Below are 18,174 nucleotides of genomic sequence, written 5' to 3'. Positions count from 1 at the left end.
TGAACATCAGCCCGCAGTCCATCCGATTGAAATTAATCTAGTTTTTTTTCCTCCATTCTCTTTTGTTGCTTGTTCAATATTAAAGCCCAGGTGCGGAACTATGGTAAGTGTGTTATTTCCGTTTAGATATTGAGATGTATGCATTGTGGCGTAGTGTTTATTTTGAAATGAATAAACATTACAAAACACTCTGCTAAGAGATTGCTATACACATAGTGAGTGTTTGATACATAGTACATGTATAAATTGTAAAGTATTGAAACACAAGCAGTACTTGCCGGTTTATTTGCAACAATAACTGTAGTGGTTATAGACTATCTTCAGAGGCGTTATGGGTTTTGATCAACATGTATTTGTTTGGTTTACCGATGATCCGTTCTGCGTTTCAGAGGCTCAGTATATACGGGACTTGAACCCATGATGTGCATGTTGCTTGGTTGTCCTGCTACGTCGATACGTAAAAAATTCAATTAATTAAAAAAAAAACATTTTCATATTATTGTCCCTTTATCAAAGATCATATTATGAATATTCGCAATTGCATATTGCGTAGCATAAGTAGAATACGTTTTAAATCTATTCTTGCTTCATATATCTTCTGTCTGCCGTAATAATATAAAATAGTAACACATCACAGTTTTCTATCTGATAAATCCATATAATTCCATTTTCGATTAAAAACTACAATCTATGGTTATGAGCTATACTTTAAATGTCATATTTGAGTTTGAGTCCACTTCAATATCAGTTATTTTACATGATGCATACAAGATAATACTAGACAATAAGTGTTTAAATAAGTATATTAAATATTTGTCACTTTATTTGAAATAAAGTTGGTCTTTCGTGGACACATTCGTTTCGTATAGCTTAGAGCGTAAACTATGACTAAGCCTGAATTTTGTGTAATCGATCCCCCGCATTGAGTTCGTTGATTTTAAGCGAGAACTGCGTAGAATTTAAGCGTAGATTACAGATGCCTTTCTTTCACACTACCGTGCAAATCTCTAAAAGCACTCGTAGCTAGTGGTCATACGACGGTTTACCCTGGCAGATAACAGAAAGCGTTTCCGCTCCGCATTACAAACTGGTCAAATGGCAGGATTTCCGAACCACTTTCACTCAATCCAGATGCGAACGGTGCGGGACGACAATACTTACTGGCATTCAATTGGAAAAAAGTCACAATCGCAAAGCGAAGAAAGCACGCAACTTTCCACGACTCACTCTGCACTCAACACCTTCAAGATGCGGTCACCGTGCCTTGCTCCATAATATGATGATTGGTCACGGTGGGGGCAATCCTCTCTCTGTAGTAAGAGTGGTGTTGGGGAAGTAATGAGGTTCAGGTTACAACGGTCGCACGCTGACGGAAATGTTTTCTAAGGATTGTGGGTACCTTAAGTCGTTGTAGCAACAAGAAACCATTAGCAATAGAAAAAAAAAGTCCTTGTTATGTGCTTACCAGTCGGGTTTGCCATTGGTATGGCACAAAACGGGAGAGTTTTTAAGGAAACTCCATCAGCCATTGTGCCTTTGTTGGGATTGGTCGGTGGTTTCGCTTTTGCCAACCATGTCCATTGGGTTTCGTATTCCTGCGTGAACTTCGGTTTCTTTTAGGGGAATGTTACGATTAATTCAATGATATGCGTCAAATATTTTTTCTTCACATTCAATAAGGGAAATCAATTCGGGCAGAAGCGAGAGCTTTTTGTTAATGGCGTATCGCTACATTTGCATACTCACTTTGCATGGTTATGTACATTAGTGAAAGTGGTCTGGGAGTTCAACCGTTACCAATAGGGAACACATAAAAAACACATGGTAACTCGGCCACAATACAAGCACAAAGCATCATTATACTTATTACAGATCTGTCTTTATAAATGATTGTTGAGGAAATTATTTTGGGAAATCTGAGCTGTGAATGTCTCCAAAATCATCAGCTCCATACCCTTTTTTAAAACACATTGGCTATTCAAAGACAATAACTGATAAACCAGTTTATTAATTGAAATTTTTGGTAAAGCAAGAAGTAGAAGAGCCACTTTCTAAAGAACTTTCCAATCTCATTTTTAAATTCGTAAACTAGAGTAAATGCAATAACACTTTCTTGCACAGCACCAACAAGCTGTAAGGAAAAGGAAATTAACTTCAGCCCAATGTGCTTGAGGCAGTGCTGAGGACACTCTTCAGTCCGTTGGTTTGATCTTGTGACTCTGAAGTTCTCTGAAGGGTTGCAGGGTAATCAAAAAGCATTGCTGAGGATTGACTGGCGTAAAAATCGGTTGGAGTTGTAGGATGCTTATTCGAGCCTTGCGGCAGAATTCATTATCGTCTTATCGCAATTTGTCATCGTTGAGGGCTACGTCCAAAGACAGCATCCAAGCTGCGAACGGGACGGAACGGACTTATGAACGATAGTCGGGAAAATCAATAAAAACTTCAGTATCTGGATCAAGTGTAGCTTATATGCACTGCACAGAGTTGACCTATCACTTTCATCCAAAACTGCAACCCATCCGGCACACTACACTAAAGAAGGTCATGGTTTTAATTGAACACTCAACCTTTATGTGCAGCCTTTTCCTCCAATAAACTAAGCTGCTCGTGTATACTGGACCGTGGGTAGGTTTTTGATGTGGCTCTACTAATACAAACTACGATGAATGAAGCACGATTAATGACGAAAAGCATGTTTAAAAAACATACTTTAAAAAAAAGAAGGAAAATGTGATGAAATACGTCAAAAGGTTTAGCTTTTTATATCCTTTGGCCAGGCTGACCTCGTCCGCGTTCTATGGTGGCTAGCATTTAGGGAAAACAGTTTCAAGTCGAGTTTCAACATTCAACACAAGTATGCTACGTGCGGCTTTTGCTGCAACAAGCTCCAGATTTCTTCACATTCTCGGAGTCATGCGAGCGCGGCATCACGTTGCAAACTTTTATCGTTCACTAGGGACACGGTAGAATATTGTAGGTTCTTATAGACCTTACCTTGAGAAGAAAAGAAAAGTGTTTGTACGATTTCATTGCAAATAAGCACCGCAAGAGAGGGAAGTGATGGTAGGGAAGTTTCAACTGTGTTGCGAGACATACAATTATGAAGAGTTGTTGTTGAAACCTGTGCGGGTTATTCGGATTCGGAAATTCATTTCGAGGCTATCGCATTCACCGCTGTCAGATTGGGAAAGATGGCCTTATGAAATGAAAAATGTAGAAACTTAGTTTTGACATGAAGGGGTGAAACAACTTTTGAAGATATCACTTCGCTAAACATTCATGTTGTTTAATAAAGTTTGAATCATCATATAAAACGTTCTGTAGGTACGGAATTGCGCGGTTCCGTAGTACAGTCGTCATCCTGCACGATTTAACAACATGCCCGTTGGTGGTTCAAGCCTCATATGGGGGACCGACCGGCAAATTCGAATAGTTCGCAAATGAAGGCGATTATTAATGTTTTTTTTATGAAGACAGTACACAAAAACTGATTAATATTACAGTAGTACTATTTATTTTTACATAATTTCATAATGTTATCTGTAGTATCAATCGGCAACTATAACACGAATTACTCATTGTTTGAATGAATAAAAATTAATGTAGTAATGTTTAAAGACTACACAAGCTTTACTAGCTATTAGAAGAGTTATTCTTACGGAGTGAAAGTTTTTACAAAATAAATGGTCGTTGTTGATGATGGCTGTAATTTTTTAAACAATTTTACGCCGATGAAAAGTGATGAAATATTTTACACTATGGATGGAACGAGCCATGTTCGTATGAAGTGCTACAGGATCACACTTTACAAATTGCTTGTCTCATCCAAACCATCATTCGCTGCACGGTGTCTGCTGTCGGCAAAGAGTGATTGGTTTAAAAATTAATTTTTCCAAGCTGTCGAGCACGTGTGACGCATACACCAGGCAGAGCTTTGCTGAACACCAACATTAGCTGAACAGCCACTAACGGCCGCTGAATAGAAATGTGTCGGTGTCGATGTCAAACCGCTTTACGATGGGACACACAACGGCAGGATCACATCACCCGGTCCTGTATCAAACTTTTCCCTCAGCAGGGAATTTGGTGGCAAAAAACGTGTTCGTTCGAAATGTGCGCAGGGGTAGATGTGTTTGGTTTTGCTTGCTCTTGCTCCAGGAAAATGTAGCGCTCTTTATCATCCGGTCATGCTTCAATCTTCCTGCTTGTGGATAACGCGATGCTAATTATGAGGACGCATGTGGTTGGCGTTTTCGCACGATATAATTCATAATTAACGTCAATCGTTTGTACAACAATGTGATTGGCATCAAACTAACAAATCATAGAGTGCAGAAAATGAGAAACAAGTGTAGAACTACATACGGAACGGATTTAAATACAATCGTGCCAACTTTATCTGAATGGATTAGAACAGATTGACTAATGGTTTTTGTTTTTGTGCTCATTAATCTTTGACTGGGAAAGTAATTTGGACATTTTATGAAAAATAGATAAACCTCATCACTTATCAAGTTATATCCTTTTTTAACTTACGTATGTTTAAAAACACACTGTAAAGCTCCAATTCTAAGGTTTTTGCTTTAAAATCTGTATAGATATACAGATTTGTTGAGTAATGCGCAATGAATGGATTTTCAGTTAATTATTCTATATAACGATTAATATAAAACTCAAAATCACGATTCCATGCTTTTTTTTTTTTTTTCTTTGGCTCAACAACCGATGTCGGTCAAGGCCTGCCTGTACCCACTTGTGGGCTTGGCTTCCAGTGACTAATTGATTCCCCCCATAGCAGGATAGTCAGTCCTACGTATGGCGGCGCGGTTTATTTGGGGATTGAACCCATGGCGGGCATGTTGTTAAGTCGTACGAGTTGACGACTGTACTACGAGACCGGCTCATTCCATGCTTTACTTTATTAAAATAACTCATATTGTTTAACAAAAAAAAAATGTATTGTTAACGAATTTACCAACCTCCGATCAACATGATGACCCCTGCAAAAATAGGTCAGCAAACATGTTTCGTTGCCTCCAGTCAAATCAATCAGATTGGGCCAAAGACGTACGTGTACGTATACTGGTCAAAATTCGATGCTCGTCGTCTGTAAACTGTTATGTTTGTTACGCATGTACGCTTCGCTTGCATGCGCTCTGAGAGATAACAAAAATGTACAACGCGGTACAAAAATGTCCAACCAGCAATGTCGACCATACCACGCGGATGCGCCATACCTAGATGAAATATTTTGAATCGTTCAAAGTTTTGTTGTTGTTTTTCATATAAAAAATGTAGTGACAATTTTAAGCATACATACCAAGCATGTAATATTTACCCCAAAACACACACACACACAAACTGCCACGCAGATATCATCACAAGTTTAATAGGATCAGTGGTCCCGCAGGAGAACACGTAAAGGATTTTACCATACAACGGTCCACGGTGGGAAACAGTGATTGCGTCGGGTGCGAAGCGTGACGGTGAGGCAGACTTTAAGTAAACTCTGCCGTTATTTTCTTACACCGCCCTTCGCAAACGGTCAGATTCCGCAATTTCTGAAATGAGAAATGAAACGGGAAAACTGTTTTATGACACCAACTTATACAGTCCATTTTGTACGTGTAGCCGTTAAGTGAGACTGTGTGCGTGTGTGACAGAGAAAATGCGACAGTGTGTGACAGTCCGTTCCTTCACAGCTTCACGGAGAGAGAGAGAGAGAGAGAGAGAGAGAGAGACGAGCCGAGAGTTAGCGAATGAAATAAAAGTTGTGAAAAAAGCTGAGAACGTGACGCCTGTGGTGGGCGGTGGAACCGACCACAGACCACTGTTGCTGCCGAGAGTGGGGTTTTTGTTAGCGACTCAGCGGACATCAGAAATCATGCGGATGATTAGTGGGTTTGGCACATGGCGCAACGCTGGGATGGGTAATACAAAGATGAAGAAACACCAGAAGGGTGGCATGTAATAAAGCAAGCCACAGCAGATCCTACATCCGAGTTTACGGTGGAAGTGTATTATAGTTGCTCAATTCAAATCAGAATCCACCCTCGGGGGCACGAGCAATTCGTTTGGTGTAAATGATAGCCACAGGGCTGATGAGATCGTAGTCAAATGGTGCCAGAATAGCGTAAGCGATACGGCAAACACCGTGCACCGTGCACCGGGCGGCCCTTTCACGAAAGCCGCTGGAATAAAAGAAGCTAGAAAATGGGAAACGAGGAAAAAGTGTACATATTTATCTTTGCCGCTTTTTTATCCTTCTCTTCATCCTCTTTTTACTAGAATTCGCCGGTTTGTTGGTGAATACTACTAGTCAACAAGCTATTAGCTTTGAATGGCAAAGCTTAGTGTGCTTGTGTCATGTTCGTTACCACAAAACCTAGACGCAGCGCTGGGAAAGCCTTTTACGGGAGATGTGTTTGATGGTAGGATGGCCAGTCCCTTTTTGAGCTAAGCTGCTTGTACCAGTTACAGGTTGCTTTGGTCTTAAGCATGTAAGTCATACTGCACACTATGCACACATTCAGTGTAGCTAAAGTGTTAGTGGAGAAATGCTGTGAAAAAAAAAATCACATGTGTGTATGTTGATTCCAAATACCACCTACGGAGTTCTTGGTTGAAGATTCGTGTTCGGATCTCGGGCGTTTAAGAGTCTACTGCGGAGCGTGAATAATCACCACCACCGATCTTGGGATTCGTATAACGAACGCATGCGTGTCCAATGTTGAAGCTCTGGTTTGCTCGCACTTCACTAGTAATATTCATTTTTATTTCCAAAAATTGATTTCTAAATCAATAGTTAGGCTACTTACTAATTGCTGTTGGTATAGCAGTTGCTTTAATCTTATATGATGTGGTAAACTATAGTTTTTTTTTTTTGTGATTGTATTGATGTATTTTGTGATTTCGTTAAATTTTGTTTATTTTTTCAGTGCTTTTTTGGCTAATTACAATATATTCGTGCTACATAAATTTTGTTTCGATAATCATTTATGAAAAACTTTATTTCCTAGTAACTCATCATTTATGTATCAAACATGAGCTTTTTATGTATCAAAATTTTACTTAAATTAGCTTAAATAAACGTTGGAAAACACGTTCGTTAGTACCGCTTTGAAGCGAAAAGCTTTTTATGCATGATATACTGTTGTACGGTAAGATTTTGGCCATCGCACGCAAAACGCTCGGTACGCTCTGTTGTGTGCTTCCGAGAGTCCTAGTGTGCACACTTGTAGCGTGTCCTTCCGCTATTCCTGCTGGCAGGCGACATTGTACGGGTGTTTGTCGGAAAATTGCGATAAAGAAATCGTTCGCGTGTGGAATGGAATTTCCCTCCGACTCGTTTCGCTTTTCACCCTGCTCCCTGGGCTGCCGGAGCGTCAGGGCAGTGGCGTGGCTCGTCGTGTTAAAAACAAATAAGAAAAGTGTACACATAAAATCACTCGCCTCGTTCACTCAAACGTTCGGTGAATCGACGTTCGCTCCTCGGTGAGCGATGGTGATGGTGGAGAAAGATACCTACGCGATACCTACACGCGATAACACGGTGTGGTTGGTGAGTACCACTTCGTATCATTTTGCCTTGGCGCTCAGCGTATTAAGGATTCTGGTGCTTTGAAATAAGGATTGAGTACCACGGTGAACAGGAGCTGTTGCCCTGTAAGGTGGTGGATGAACGAGCGACTGAGCGACCCGAATGAACGTAGAAAACTCACCATAGCAACCGGTTGATGTGAACCGACGAAGACCTGTAGTAAGCTCGGTGGAACACACAGACACACACACACACACGCATAATAGGAGCAAAATACGATGGTCCTTCTGACAGTGCTTGTAATGGGCGGCGCTGGTGGAAACCTGGCCTAGCTCGAACCACCTTCAAGGAGAGCGTCCGTGGGTGACTGGCGTTAGTCGACGTTGGTACGTCGTTTTTGCGTGTAGTCAGGTGGACTTTTCCGCACATGAATATTAAATGTACGACATATTTCGATTCTGTGCTACGTTCTGTGGTACTTTCGAGTGCTTTTAATCGCAGTACTACCACTGTGGAGTAATTTGTGACAACTTGTGCCAGTGTGAATGCAAGAGTGTGTAAAATTGGGAAATCTGGAAGCTTCACCAGAACCGCGGGAATCCCATGGGAGCGTCAGAAGTACGCGCTTGATAGCATTCGTCTTGGTACTTTCCACCCAGTGATGAAGTGTTTAGTGCAATCGTGTGAATTTATTGTTGGGCTTTAGTACGACACAGTGAAACCGTGGGGGAGTATCCATTGTCAAGGAGCAAAGAATAGTTCAATCGAGCAAAATAAAAGCCACACGCCTCCGCAGTGAATTGATGCGCCTTTCGTTGCGCCAACTCTAACCGTACTACATGTGAAGCGTGTTGGGCGTGTACGTGTGTTTATCAGTTTCCAGTTCATTAGCCACGTAAAAAGGGGGAAATTTCACGGAATTAGCGGAGTGCCCCACTCGTTCTGGTTATTATCAGGTAGAGCGTGATAGTGTAACCGATTGCTCGGGTATAATTTGTCACATGGGAGTTGCTCGTTGCTTGCGACCTGTGCTGATAAATCCGCAAGGTGCGTTGACAGTTTTGCGGTTGTTCTAAGGTGTGAAGCCATAGGGTTGCACCGGTGGTGGTGGCTGTAGACATCGGTGCGTTCATTAGTGCAGTAGAAGTGTGTGCAACCGTGTGACTGACTCGTGGTTAGTGGTGCATGCTGGTTTGGAGCCGCGTGCAAAAGCGATCTACTGAATGGCACCGACTATTAATCCAGCGACGCATCCCATCAAAATGTTGCACTTTGGCAATAACAACAACTCCCGTGCCAGTTCAATGCGACGTCCGGATACTACCGCGTCTGGTTCGTCCATGTACACATCAGGTCAGTATGATGGAGGGAGGTAGGAGATGTTGTTGTGTTAGTGTTTGCGGGTTTTTAGGACTGCTCACCAATTCTTGGTAAGACAGGATCCATCAGCTATGCGTCAAACGTGAACTATCTCTTTGGCGGAAAAAGAAAATGAATGGTCTTGTTGTTTCACTTTTTTCCACGCTCGGAGAAACTTCCTCTTCTTTGGTAATTGCTGCAGCATACGTAGTCGTTCGGTAATTTGTGAAATCCTTTACGACGCGTCCTAGACGCACGTGCTCACAGCGTTCTCTGCAGAGATTTCGATGTCGAAGTCGATGGGATTTAGTATTACAAAATGCTGACAGTGTTTTAGAGTTGGTTGGATGTGGTTGTGGTTGAGACGCACTCAGCCAACCTGCTGTCGGTGTCGTGCGTTTTCCAATAAGGTATTCATTGAGTGGAATAATATGCTGATGATAGCGATTTCTGCAACTCCATAGACATATACTCGTCTGTAACATCTGCTGTGGGAAGTATTTACATAGAACATGATGATATGTTCAGGAATGGATGAGATGAGTAAGAAAGATGTTTCTTATTGATCGTACTATACAGCAAACTACATCGTTTTTCCTATAATTTACTTACCAAAGATATTTCAAATATATAAAAAACAATTTCATCAACCTTAATCGTAAGCTACCAAATGTTATAATTTTAGCTATAAAATATTGGTTAGTGTACTTTTAGTTTTCTGTGCATGGCAGATATTTCAACTATAATAAATCAACTGTTTAAAATTCCATCCTTTCCCGACAATGGCTGGGGCCGTTGATGCACATGCAAAACATGTGTGAAAAATAGCGCAAATTTTTCACCCAAACCACTAGGCAGCGATTTTGCACCACTAACCCTGTTTACCGAGTATGGTATGGTCAGTAAAATTTGCACCCACCCACATTCAGCATGGCAGTATGTATACAGTATCCTTTTGAGATAGTGCACAGTCCCACATGCCCTGGACGTAAGCGTCGTAAACAAAATTGTAACACCAGTTTGCGAACGAGCCTTGCACTGGCAGCGTTGGCTTCGAACTCGGTGCACTGCGACAGCTGGATCTCTCGACGTTTGGGGTTTCCTATGATTCTACTGGCTACCCCGTGGTCGGAAGATATATTGTGAAAAGAATGTAATCCCCATTGATAAATAGAACAAAAAGTTGATCATGCTTTTGTTTGCCTAGCGGCACATATATGCAAGCAATGAGGAATAAAAGAAATCATAAATAAATCCTACATTTCACAGGTTGCAAGCCGATTCCAGATCGAGTTGGATACCTGTTTTTTATATCATTTATCATATCTTGATATCGTTCGTCTGTAATAATGACGTAGGACATAAAGTATTTATTTTTATTTTCAATGGCGAGTAATGGCAGAAGAACGTGAGTAGAGCTCCTTAGCGGCCAGACTAATGTAGACCCTGCTGAAGTGTCCAGCAGAAAGGTTGATTGAAGGATTCTCTACCGGAGAGGTATCGAGATGAAAATTTGCTTTTGTCTGGACAGGAGGAGGGGCCAGTTTTTCGGACCCGCTTGTGAGTATAGAGCCCTAAGCGGCCACTTATTTTGCGTAACGGTTGATGCGCGTCTGGGAGTACTAGAATTTGACCAATGCTTTTCAGGTAGTAAAATAAATATAACCGGCATGATGGACTCTACACTCTACATATCTAAGGTAGTTTTAGACTAAGTAAAATAAAGCAACAAAAAGCAATAAACAGTAAATATAATGTTCTGTAGTACGTGAAATGAGTCTGAATCAAGAAAAAAATACGACTGAAACATTTACTCAAGAATATTGCTATTAATAGTACAATGTATACAATGTCTAATATAGGCATTGTAGGTGGAGTGAAACCTTTGGTCTAGATTAACATAACAATTTTAGCGAAATAAAATCGTAAACACTAACCCCGGTTTAAGGTCAAACTCATAATTCAAAATTTATTTGCCATCATACATATCCTCCGCCTGCGTAAGAAACCGATCTCGATGGGCTTTTAAGCTTCATCCGTGAAGGGTTTGAGAACGTACACAGGCCTTGCCCAGAAGGATTTACGTAATTACTACTAAAGTTGATTAATTATCTCACAGGAACCGAGTATACCGCAGGTTTTTGGCTTTTCCCGTACTTTGGCGTTCTGTGTGTCGCAAACCCAGTTGACCTGGGTAAAATACCATCTGCTATCAAGGGTAGTGCGGGTAGTAATTTGACCGTGGAAGGGGCTTTTAATTATGAAAACGAGCCCGTTGGTGTGTTGGCGCGATTGGAAAAGGTAGCAAAAATGTGGAAAATTTATAGAAATACCGCGGCAGCATTAGGCTCGGGCAAAACTCTCGGGAAACCCCTAAAGCATACCAACATTTAGAGGTGCTTTTAGATGATAGAATGTATAGCTGTAGCTACACAAAAACACCATTATGAAAGGTGGCGGTGCACTCCTCCAAGACCAGCAAATTATTGTTGTTTTTATGATTTTCCAGATAAACTAATTTTCGTAATCCTGGGAACATTAATTGGAACCAGTGAAGGTGAGACAGAAAGTGAGACAGCTAAGTGAAACCGTATCCCGTGCTATCTTTGCGGGATACGCTTTATTTTCGTGGAGAAAGTTTCCTACTTGGTGTATAATCAAATCAACCCATGATGGAGAAGCCTGGTAATTCGTGTCTAATGGAGGCGCATGGTGTTTCATTTGTATGGGGAAAGCGAAAGAATTTGGACGATGTCTCTAATACCATCACGCACGAGCGACCGTTTTACGTGCACGGATATATCAGCGCTTCCAAATTGGGGGGGGAGAAGTGATAAGAGGTTTACGTGGTCTAGGATACACACGTTTTCGCACAACATTGATTAATGACTCTCGGTTCGAAATACACTCGAACAAGAGCTCTCCGATGTACGGTGGAAGGTAGATGAACAAATAATCCAATTGTGTGGACGTGCAGTGCATGTTGGACTGGACATAATAACGAATTTGAATTTAGTGTTCTTTTGTAGCGACCGTCTGTGTAATATAATGCTTCCTACAAGAACACAATTGAAACACCAACTTCTGAACTGCGTATAAATGGCTTTGTCAAAGTGTTTGCTGAATAAATAAAGACTCACACAAGTTCAGTTTCGTAATTTAATTCATAAGTTGGCCCTTCATTCTAAAGCCCAAAATGAGAAATCGTACCAAAGCAAAACCATTTACTTCCCTCGGCTTTATTTACTCTATTATCTTCATCACTTTCACTGTTTGTCTATACGTTCATTCTCGGTTTTTTCCTCATTTTGTTTTGATGATATACTATGAGATGATGCTATTGTTTGAGCTTGCCACACAACAACATATTAAAAAGCGGGGCTCAAATTGAATTTCCCGACCGGTGCAAATTGTGCGCTGTAAACATTAGCGCCCATAAAACGGGCCATTCTGGACGGTTGATGAAGTTTCGCGTAGCGATCGGGATGAGGCAGTTGTCTGTCGCTTGAAACGCCTGTAACGCTTGATTGCTGTCTGGTGAGATAATGACCATTGTTTTGTATTTCGATTATTCATATGATACATTAAAACTGCACATTACTGTACAGTACTGATTGTAAAAGAAAGGGAAATTTGTTGATTGTTTGTTTTTGCTATACATACTATACTTTCCGAGCTCAATGGTTTTCAATCATCGAATATCATCCTTACAGTTTTAAAAACTTATTATTTGAAACAAGAAGAAACAGTTTATGGATTATATGCAATTATATAGCTTGTATGAAATCTTGAACTATGTTTACTTAGCGTACATGTACAGCAACAGTATACGGTAACAATATGTATGAAGTTTGTACTAGTCAACCATCTTGGGATGATGGCATTCGTTACGCTTTGCTGAACTGGTAATGTAGTTCTACGGCAGGCATCCAGCGCATCATCTTATGGAACAGAGCAAGGAAAAAATAATGACGACCGGAGCAAACCATTTAACAAACGGGCAGTTTAGTGTACATCGCATAAATGGGGGGCTCCCGACCTTTTCGTGTGGCCTGCGAGACCGTGGAGCTGTGCAATTTAGAGATGTTCTAATTTGCATCTACCCTTTGATTTGTGGCTCAATAAGAAGCTATGGCTGAAAGTAAAAGTTAAAGGAGGCGTTAGTCCCTTTCGGTGTAGTGTAAAAGTTTCTTGTATGAAGCATTTACATTGGCAGCAAAAAAGTTTATTTTTACTATCATAGCTTCATGATCCTTGCGGCTGGGAAAGGTTGGGATTGATTTTTGGGTTTCTTTACAAATATAGAGAGCCAAAGAATATTTTCTGCCTCCCTAGTGCTCGAATATAAAAAAACGCCTTGTTGTAGCAGTCTTGAGTGACTGTTCAAGTGAAATGGGATTAAAGCTGCCACACTTTAATATTCCTGTATACGTTCGGGATACAAATATAACGAAAACCAACCCACACATAAACTGTAATTTAATGGTAACTTTTCAACTTCTTAGCAATCCTGCTTACAAATATCGTATCATAATACTAAGTTTCGATTATACGCTACATAATTCCTTGTCGTTTCCCGTGACTTTGTAGGTAAAATGGAATAGTTCAATGGAATGTAATGATTGATTAAAATTATAAATGCTAAGCAGACAAAACAAATGAACTCAAACGAATGGTAGCTTACGCTTACAACGAGTTACAAACTCTGTCTACTGTCTGCTCCATAACACAACTGCTCGTTGAAAGTGGAAAATGGGAATCGAAAAACTTTCCTCGAGAAAGCGAGAATAAAGTCATTGCTAAAGTCTCGCTGATTAATACCCCAGCACCGGCAGCTATTATTGTCTACTTGTTGTTTGTCGTTAAATATCGGGTGCCATTGGGCGCTCGTATCAGTCCGAATCATTTATCTTGATGGAACGAAAAAGTTGCCTCCGGCAAGTTTTACTCCGTTGTCGATAACGCGATCCGAGGCACCATTATCCATTCCGCGTACCTTCAGACAAGGCAAAAAAGCAGTCTTTTGTGGAAAAAGGAAAACAAAAATGCCGGAGGTTATGGATAGTGCCCTAAAACAAAGAGTACAATTTACTTTTAATCAGAGTGTCACGGCGCTTCCGACAAGTTGCAATTTACTGTAAATAAGTTTTGAAATCTTTTCCGTTGGTTTTTACATTCCGTGCTTCCGGGTCCGGGCAAAAGGTGCTCGGTGGGTCGTTGGATTAGTGGTTTCGACTTACGATTTCTACGACGCCGTACGTACGAGGGTTAGCTATGACAATACGAACATCCACAGAGAGATTCGAAAGGGAGGGTAGGAAAAAAGTTTTTCCCCATCAAGGAAAACACATTCCCGGACTGGAAAGCTTGTGTCTCCGATTGGTTGAAAGAAAAGCTATCCTTTGCAGAATGTTTTACGTTACGAGACGCGACCGGAACAGTTCTGGGGGCATCGCTTCCGGTACACTGATGTTGGTGTTGCTTCTATCTGGAAACGAAATCTTTCAGCAGCGAGGTGGTTGAAACAAAGTTGTTTGGTAAAGAAAATAAGCTTCGCTCGAAATTAGATGAAAAGGAAAGGAAGAGAATGAAGGAATTGATAGAAAATAAAAATGAAAGAGAAACTAGCTTAGCGAAAGTTACACATTCCGCCGGGAACAATCAACCTGAAGTGGAGGTCGGAAATCGGTTTATGGTTACAGTGGTTTTGTGGTGGCTTTAATGGTACCAATACAGGGAAGTTGGTAAACAACATCCTGTTCCATTTAGTTTTGAAAGGTAATACGTGACACTTTTAAGAATAATATAACAAGAGGAAATTAGAACTATTAAAAATTGGAGCTTTTAAAATGATTGAAAAGTGAATTATGTAAAATGTAATATAAACATATTTTTAGCTGCCTAACTTAAATCTAATCCACACAACTACATAGCTATATACCATGCATGAACTTTTAAATTCATTAATTGTTCTGCTTGCAGGTGAACTTACCAGTCAAGATTTGCCTTCGAGGTAAATAGCGTCCCAAACAAGATTGAATCATCTCAAATACCAATTCTAGCGTAAACATCGCAGATTACATTCGAACCATCGAGGCTTAACTACATAATAGCATTCAATCGTTCACTAACGTCAATTATCCCGTGCATTATGAAGCGTACGAAAGTGTATTGACCTGTAAAGGGCGATACGGTTCGCTGGGTGGAAGCCCATTTTGCTAAAGTGCTTGGTTGTAAAAAAGTGACTCATATAGAAGCTGATTGCGTTTGCAGTACAGCTAGGTTCTTGCAACTCACTCGAGATTGCCTATTGAGCAGTAGGAGTTGGTTTTTCTTGTTTTCTGCTCTTTCTAAGGGCATTGTTGAAAAGCTTCGATTTTTTTTAAGTTTTCAAGTTTTCAGGCATCTGTGGATGCATGATAAAGGTTATCAATTGTTACGTTAATTTAAGAGGCACTATGTGTCATGAAAATGGATAAATTATACAGGGTTTTGTAAGTCAATTTCAAGTGTAAACATTGTTTTTCGTCACGAGCAAAATGTTATTCCACATCACTCTGATATTTCATTTTCTTCAAAATAATTTTTAATTTCTTCAGCATGATTTTCAACACTTCCTGGGTTTTTCAAGACAGTTAGAATGTAAACATTGTTTTTCACCGCGTGCAAAATGTTATTCCACACCAATCTGACATTTAATTTTCATCTTAATATTTTTTTATTTCTTCAGTATGATCAAAGTCTATATAATACAGAGGTCGAGTCATCCAGAACATTTGATCAAAAAGCGTGGGAAAGTTTTGACAGCTGGATGAAAAAGCTTCAATAGTTTCATCGTAGCATACATTGAGGTTTTAGTTGTTGTGCATGCAGTGGTCTGAATGCATTTTCGGTCATTTTTACATCGTTTGTTTGTAATATTATACTTAAAAAAGTAGACGAATATCAAGAAAAGATAGAATTATAGTGAAATTATCAATTACAACAAGATCAGTGCCCAAAATTACGACGAAATCTTGTGCAGCTCAAGAGGGTCAAAGCTAAGAAGCCAGATTTCTGATTGTGGACATTATTAAGTGATGAATTACTGAAAAAACTACTCCATGCCACGTTCATGAGAAAGAAATGTATAGTTAAACTAAGTTTTGAGCACAAAATGCACAATTAGCCCTAAAAAGTGTATGGTTGTTTGGAATCGTTTGTGAACGCTTTTTCATCTAACTGTCAAAAATAAGCTTTCAAAATGGTGGACCAAAATCGAGCTATGCATCGACCTCTGTATTATATGGACTTTGAGTATGATTTTCAACACGTCTCAAGCTAGATTGAGTTTGACATTTCTTTATGATGTGTTGAAAATTATGTGTAAAAACTGAAATTTCATTATGAAGCAAATTTACAATTTGATAGCTGTTGAAAAATATCTTGGAGGTGGGGAATAATTATGTGCACATTCGAAAGTGACTTGGAAACCACTGTATGTTCGTTTAGAATGTTAATATGAATTCATTAATATGCAACGTTTTCAATGCTTTCAATAAAACGATCTAAAACAATCGACCTTGATAAAAGCATATCATTGGGGACCAAACAAAAGTGATTGCTGACCTATATTTCCGGCAGTTGAATGTTGATCTTTGTTCTCTCACTTCATCTACCAAACAGTTCGTAATGGTACTGTATGCGATAAGCAAACAGTACCGAACACAGCATGGCACAGTTGAAACATGCATCCGTAAATGATATCAAACACTGATGGAAAGGTTTTGTCAACTCTTTGTACAAATTAAAGCTCTTGAAATACTTGTTGTACTTGCAGATCATAAAAGTTGTCAACAGTATGAAGAATAAACTAAATACTAATAGGTGTAATAGATCTAAAATAATATAGATAATGTTTAACGAAAAATATGTGTGTTGCTCAACAAAATTCAACCTGGCAAGAAAAGAATTTTGTTGGCAAAGAAAATTAAATTAATAAAAAACTGAAAGTTTAACAATCTGAACTGAAAATGATTCAATGTCCTGTTAGAAGTATTGTTAGATGCCGCATCTTAAACCATTTCACATCATTGAGATGGACAAATTATATAAAACACCATCCAAAGAGTCATCCTTCATGCATCCTTGTTGCTGGGAATCCTATATTTTCCAGATACTACATATGGAAATGCAAATAATAATATGGAAATTGCATATGATACTAAATTTCTGTAAAGTTACTAACATACTTTTATCTAAATTCAATTGAAATCGAAACATTATTCAAAAAAAATCATAATAAATAATGGGCCCCTTTCCTTTTTAAGATCGTAGGCTGAGATTTCAGCCTGTCAGCTGTTTGCATTATATAGCATTTTTCGAGCAGCTATCAAAGTGGGTGAATATACAGGTGGGATTATTCCGAGGTGTTTGTATTTAGAAGGTTGATTTTTATCGCTTCTGCTTCTGAATGAAGATTTTAAGAGTGTTTTGTGTATTTATCAAGAAAGCATGTTTGAGCTAAAGTTTTCACCCGTACTGTCAAAAAGTGACGATCAAACAGGCTATGAGACCACCTGGACTACATACACTTTGATTCTAGATTCCACCACCTGATCTCTGAAATGAAAACTAGACCTTGTTTTGACATTTTTTCGAGTACGTACTCGAATCTAATTCTAACTTTGAGGTTAAATTAAACTAGGCTAAAAATTGCAGGCTAGTTTTGTACGTGATTTTGTATGGAATGTTGACATGATTTCAGCCGCCAACTGTCAAACTCCATATAGAAAAGCTGGTGTATCATGAAAGGCCCCACCAATCAAAAAGTAACACATGTCTTCGTTACCTTTTATGGTTTCAGAGAACAATTGATCCTCTGTTTTATCAATCAAATTAGTTAGATAGTTATAGAATAGTTGAAGCAGAGGAACTTGTCTCAAATTGCTTAGATAAGCTCTGGATTTGAAGTGACGAGGTGAATGCAAAGCTTCGCACTGCTTTTGATACTTTGTGATTGAGTGAGTTTAATATAAAAAGGCTCATAATTTAAACATATAAAAAAAACATAAAATTTTATAACGTTTAAAATTCACAGTACTTAACGTGTAGTGATTATAATGTACCGATAATTTTGTTTGTTAGTCATAGTTGTAACAAGTTCCTGCAGCAATTTTTATTGCTATAAAAAAAAATGTTTTTTTAAATATTTATCGTTGTTCATGATACATCTTTAATCGTTCCTTATAGTGGGATGCAAAACAGTGTTACCATAAAATAAAAGGTTACTG

At 39.3% G+C, this 18,174-nt stretch overlaps 1 protein-coding gene across 5 annotated transcripts in view; it reads left to right on the top strand.

The window, feature by feature from the left end:
* The window catches only part of LOC120948467 (band 7 protein AGAP004871), a 69,904-nt gene that overhangs the window by 1,609 nt on the left and 50,121 nt on the right, over positions 1–18,174 (top strand). For 4 of the 5 annotated variants that reach the window (XR_007451872.1, XM_040364818.2, XM_040364817.2 and 1 more), the window contains one exon: positions 86–103. Coding sequence is in view for 4 of the 5 variants with exons in the window: in XM_040364818.2 (XP_040220752.2) it covers positions 86–103 (18 nt within the window). In the remaining variant the exon portion in view is untranslated. Of the gene's footprint in view, positions 1–85; positions 104–7,913; positions 8,897–18,174 lie in introns of those variants that run through there. The other variant, XM_040364820.2, reaches the window with a different exon arrangement.

This window comes from Anopheles coluzzii, chromosome 2 (assembly GCF_943734685.1).
Source record: "Anopheles coluzzii chromosome 2, AcolN3, whole genome shotgun sequence".
NCBI classification, from domain to species: Eukaryota; Metazoa; Arthropoda; class Insecta; order Diptera; family Culicidae; genus Anopheles; species Anopheles coluzzii.
Note: the sequence above shows the minus strand (reverse complement) of the source record. Positions and strands in the feature narration are given on the sequence as shown.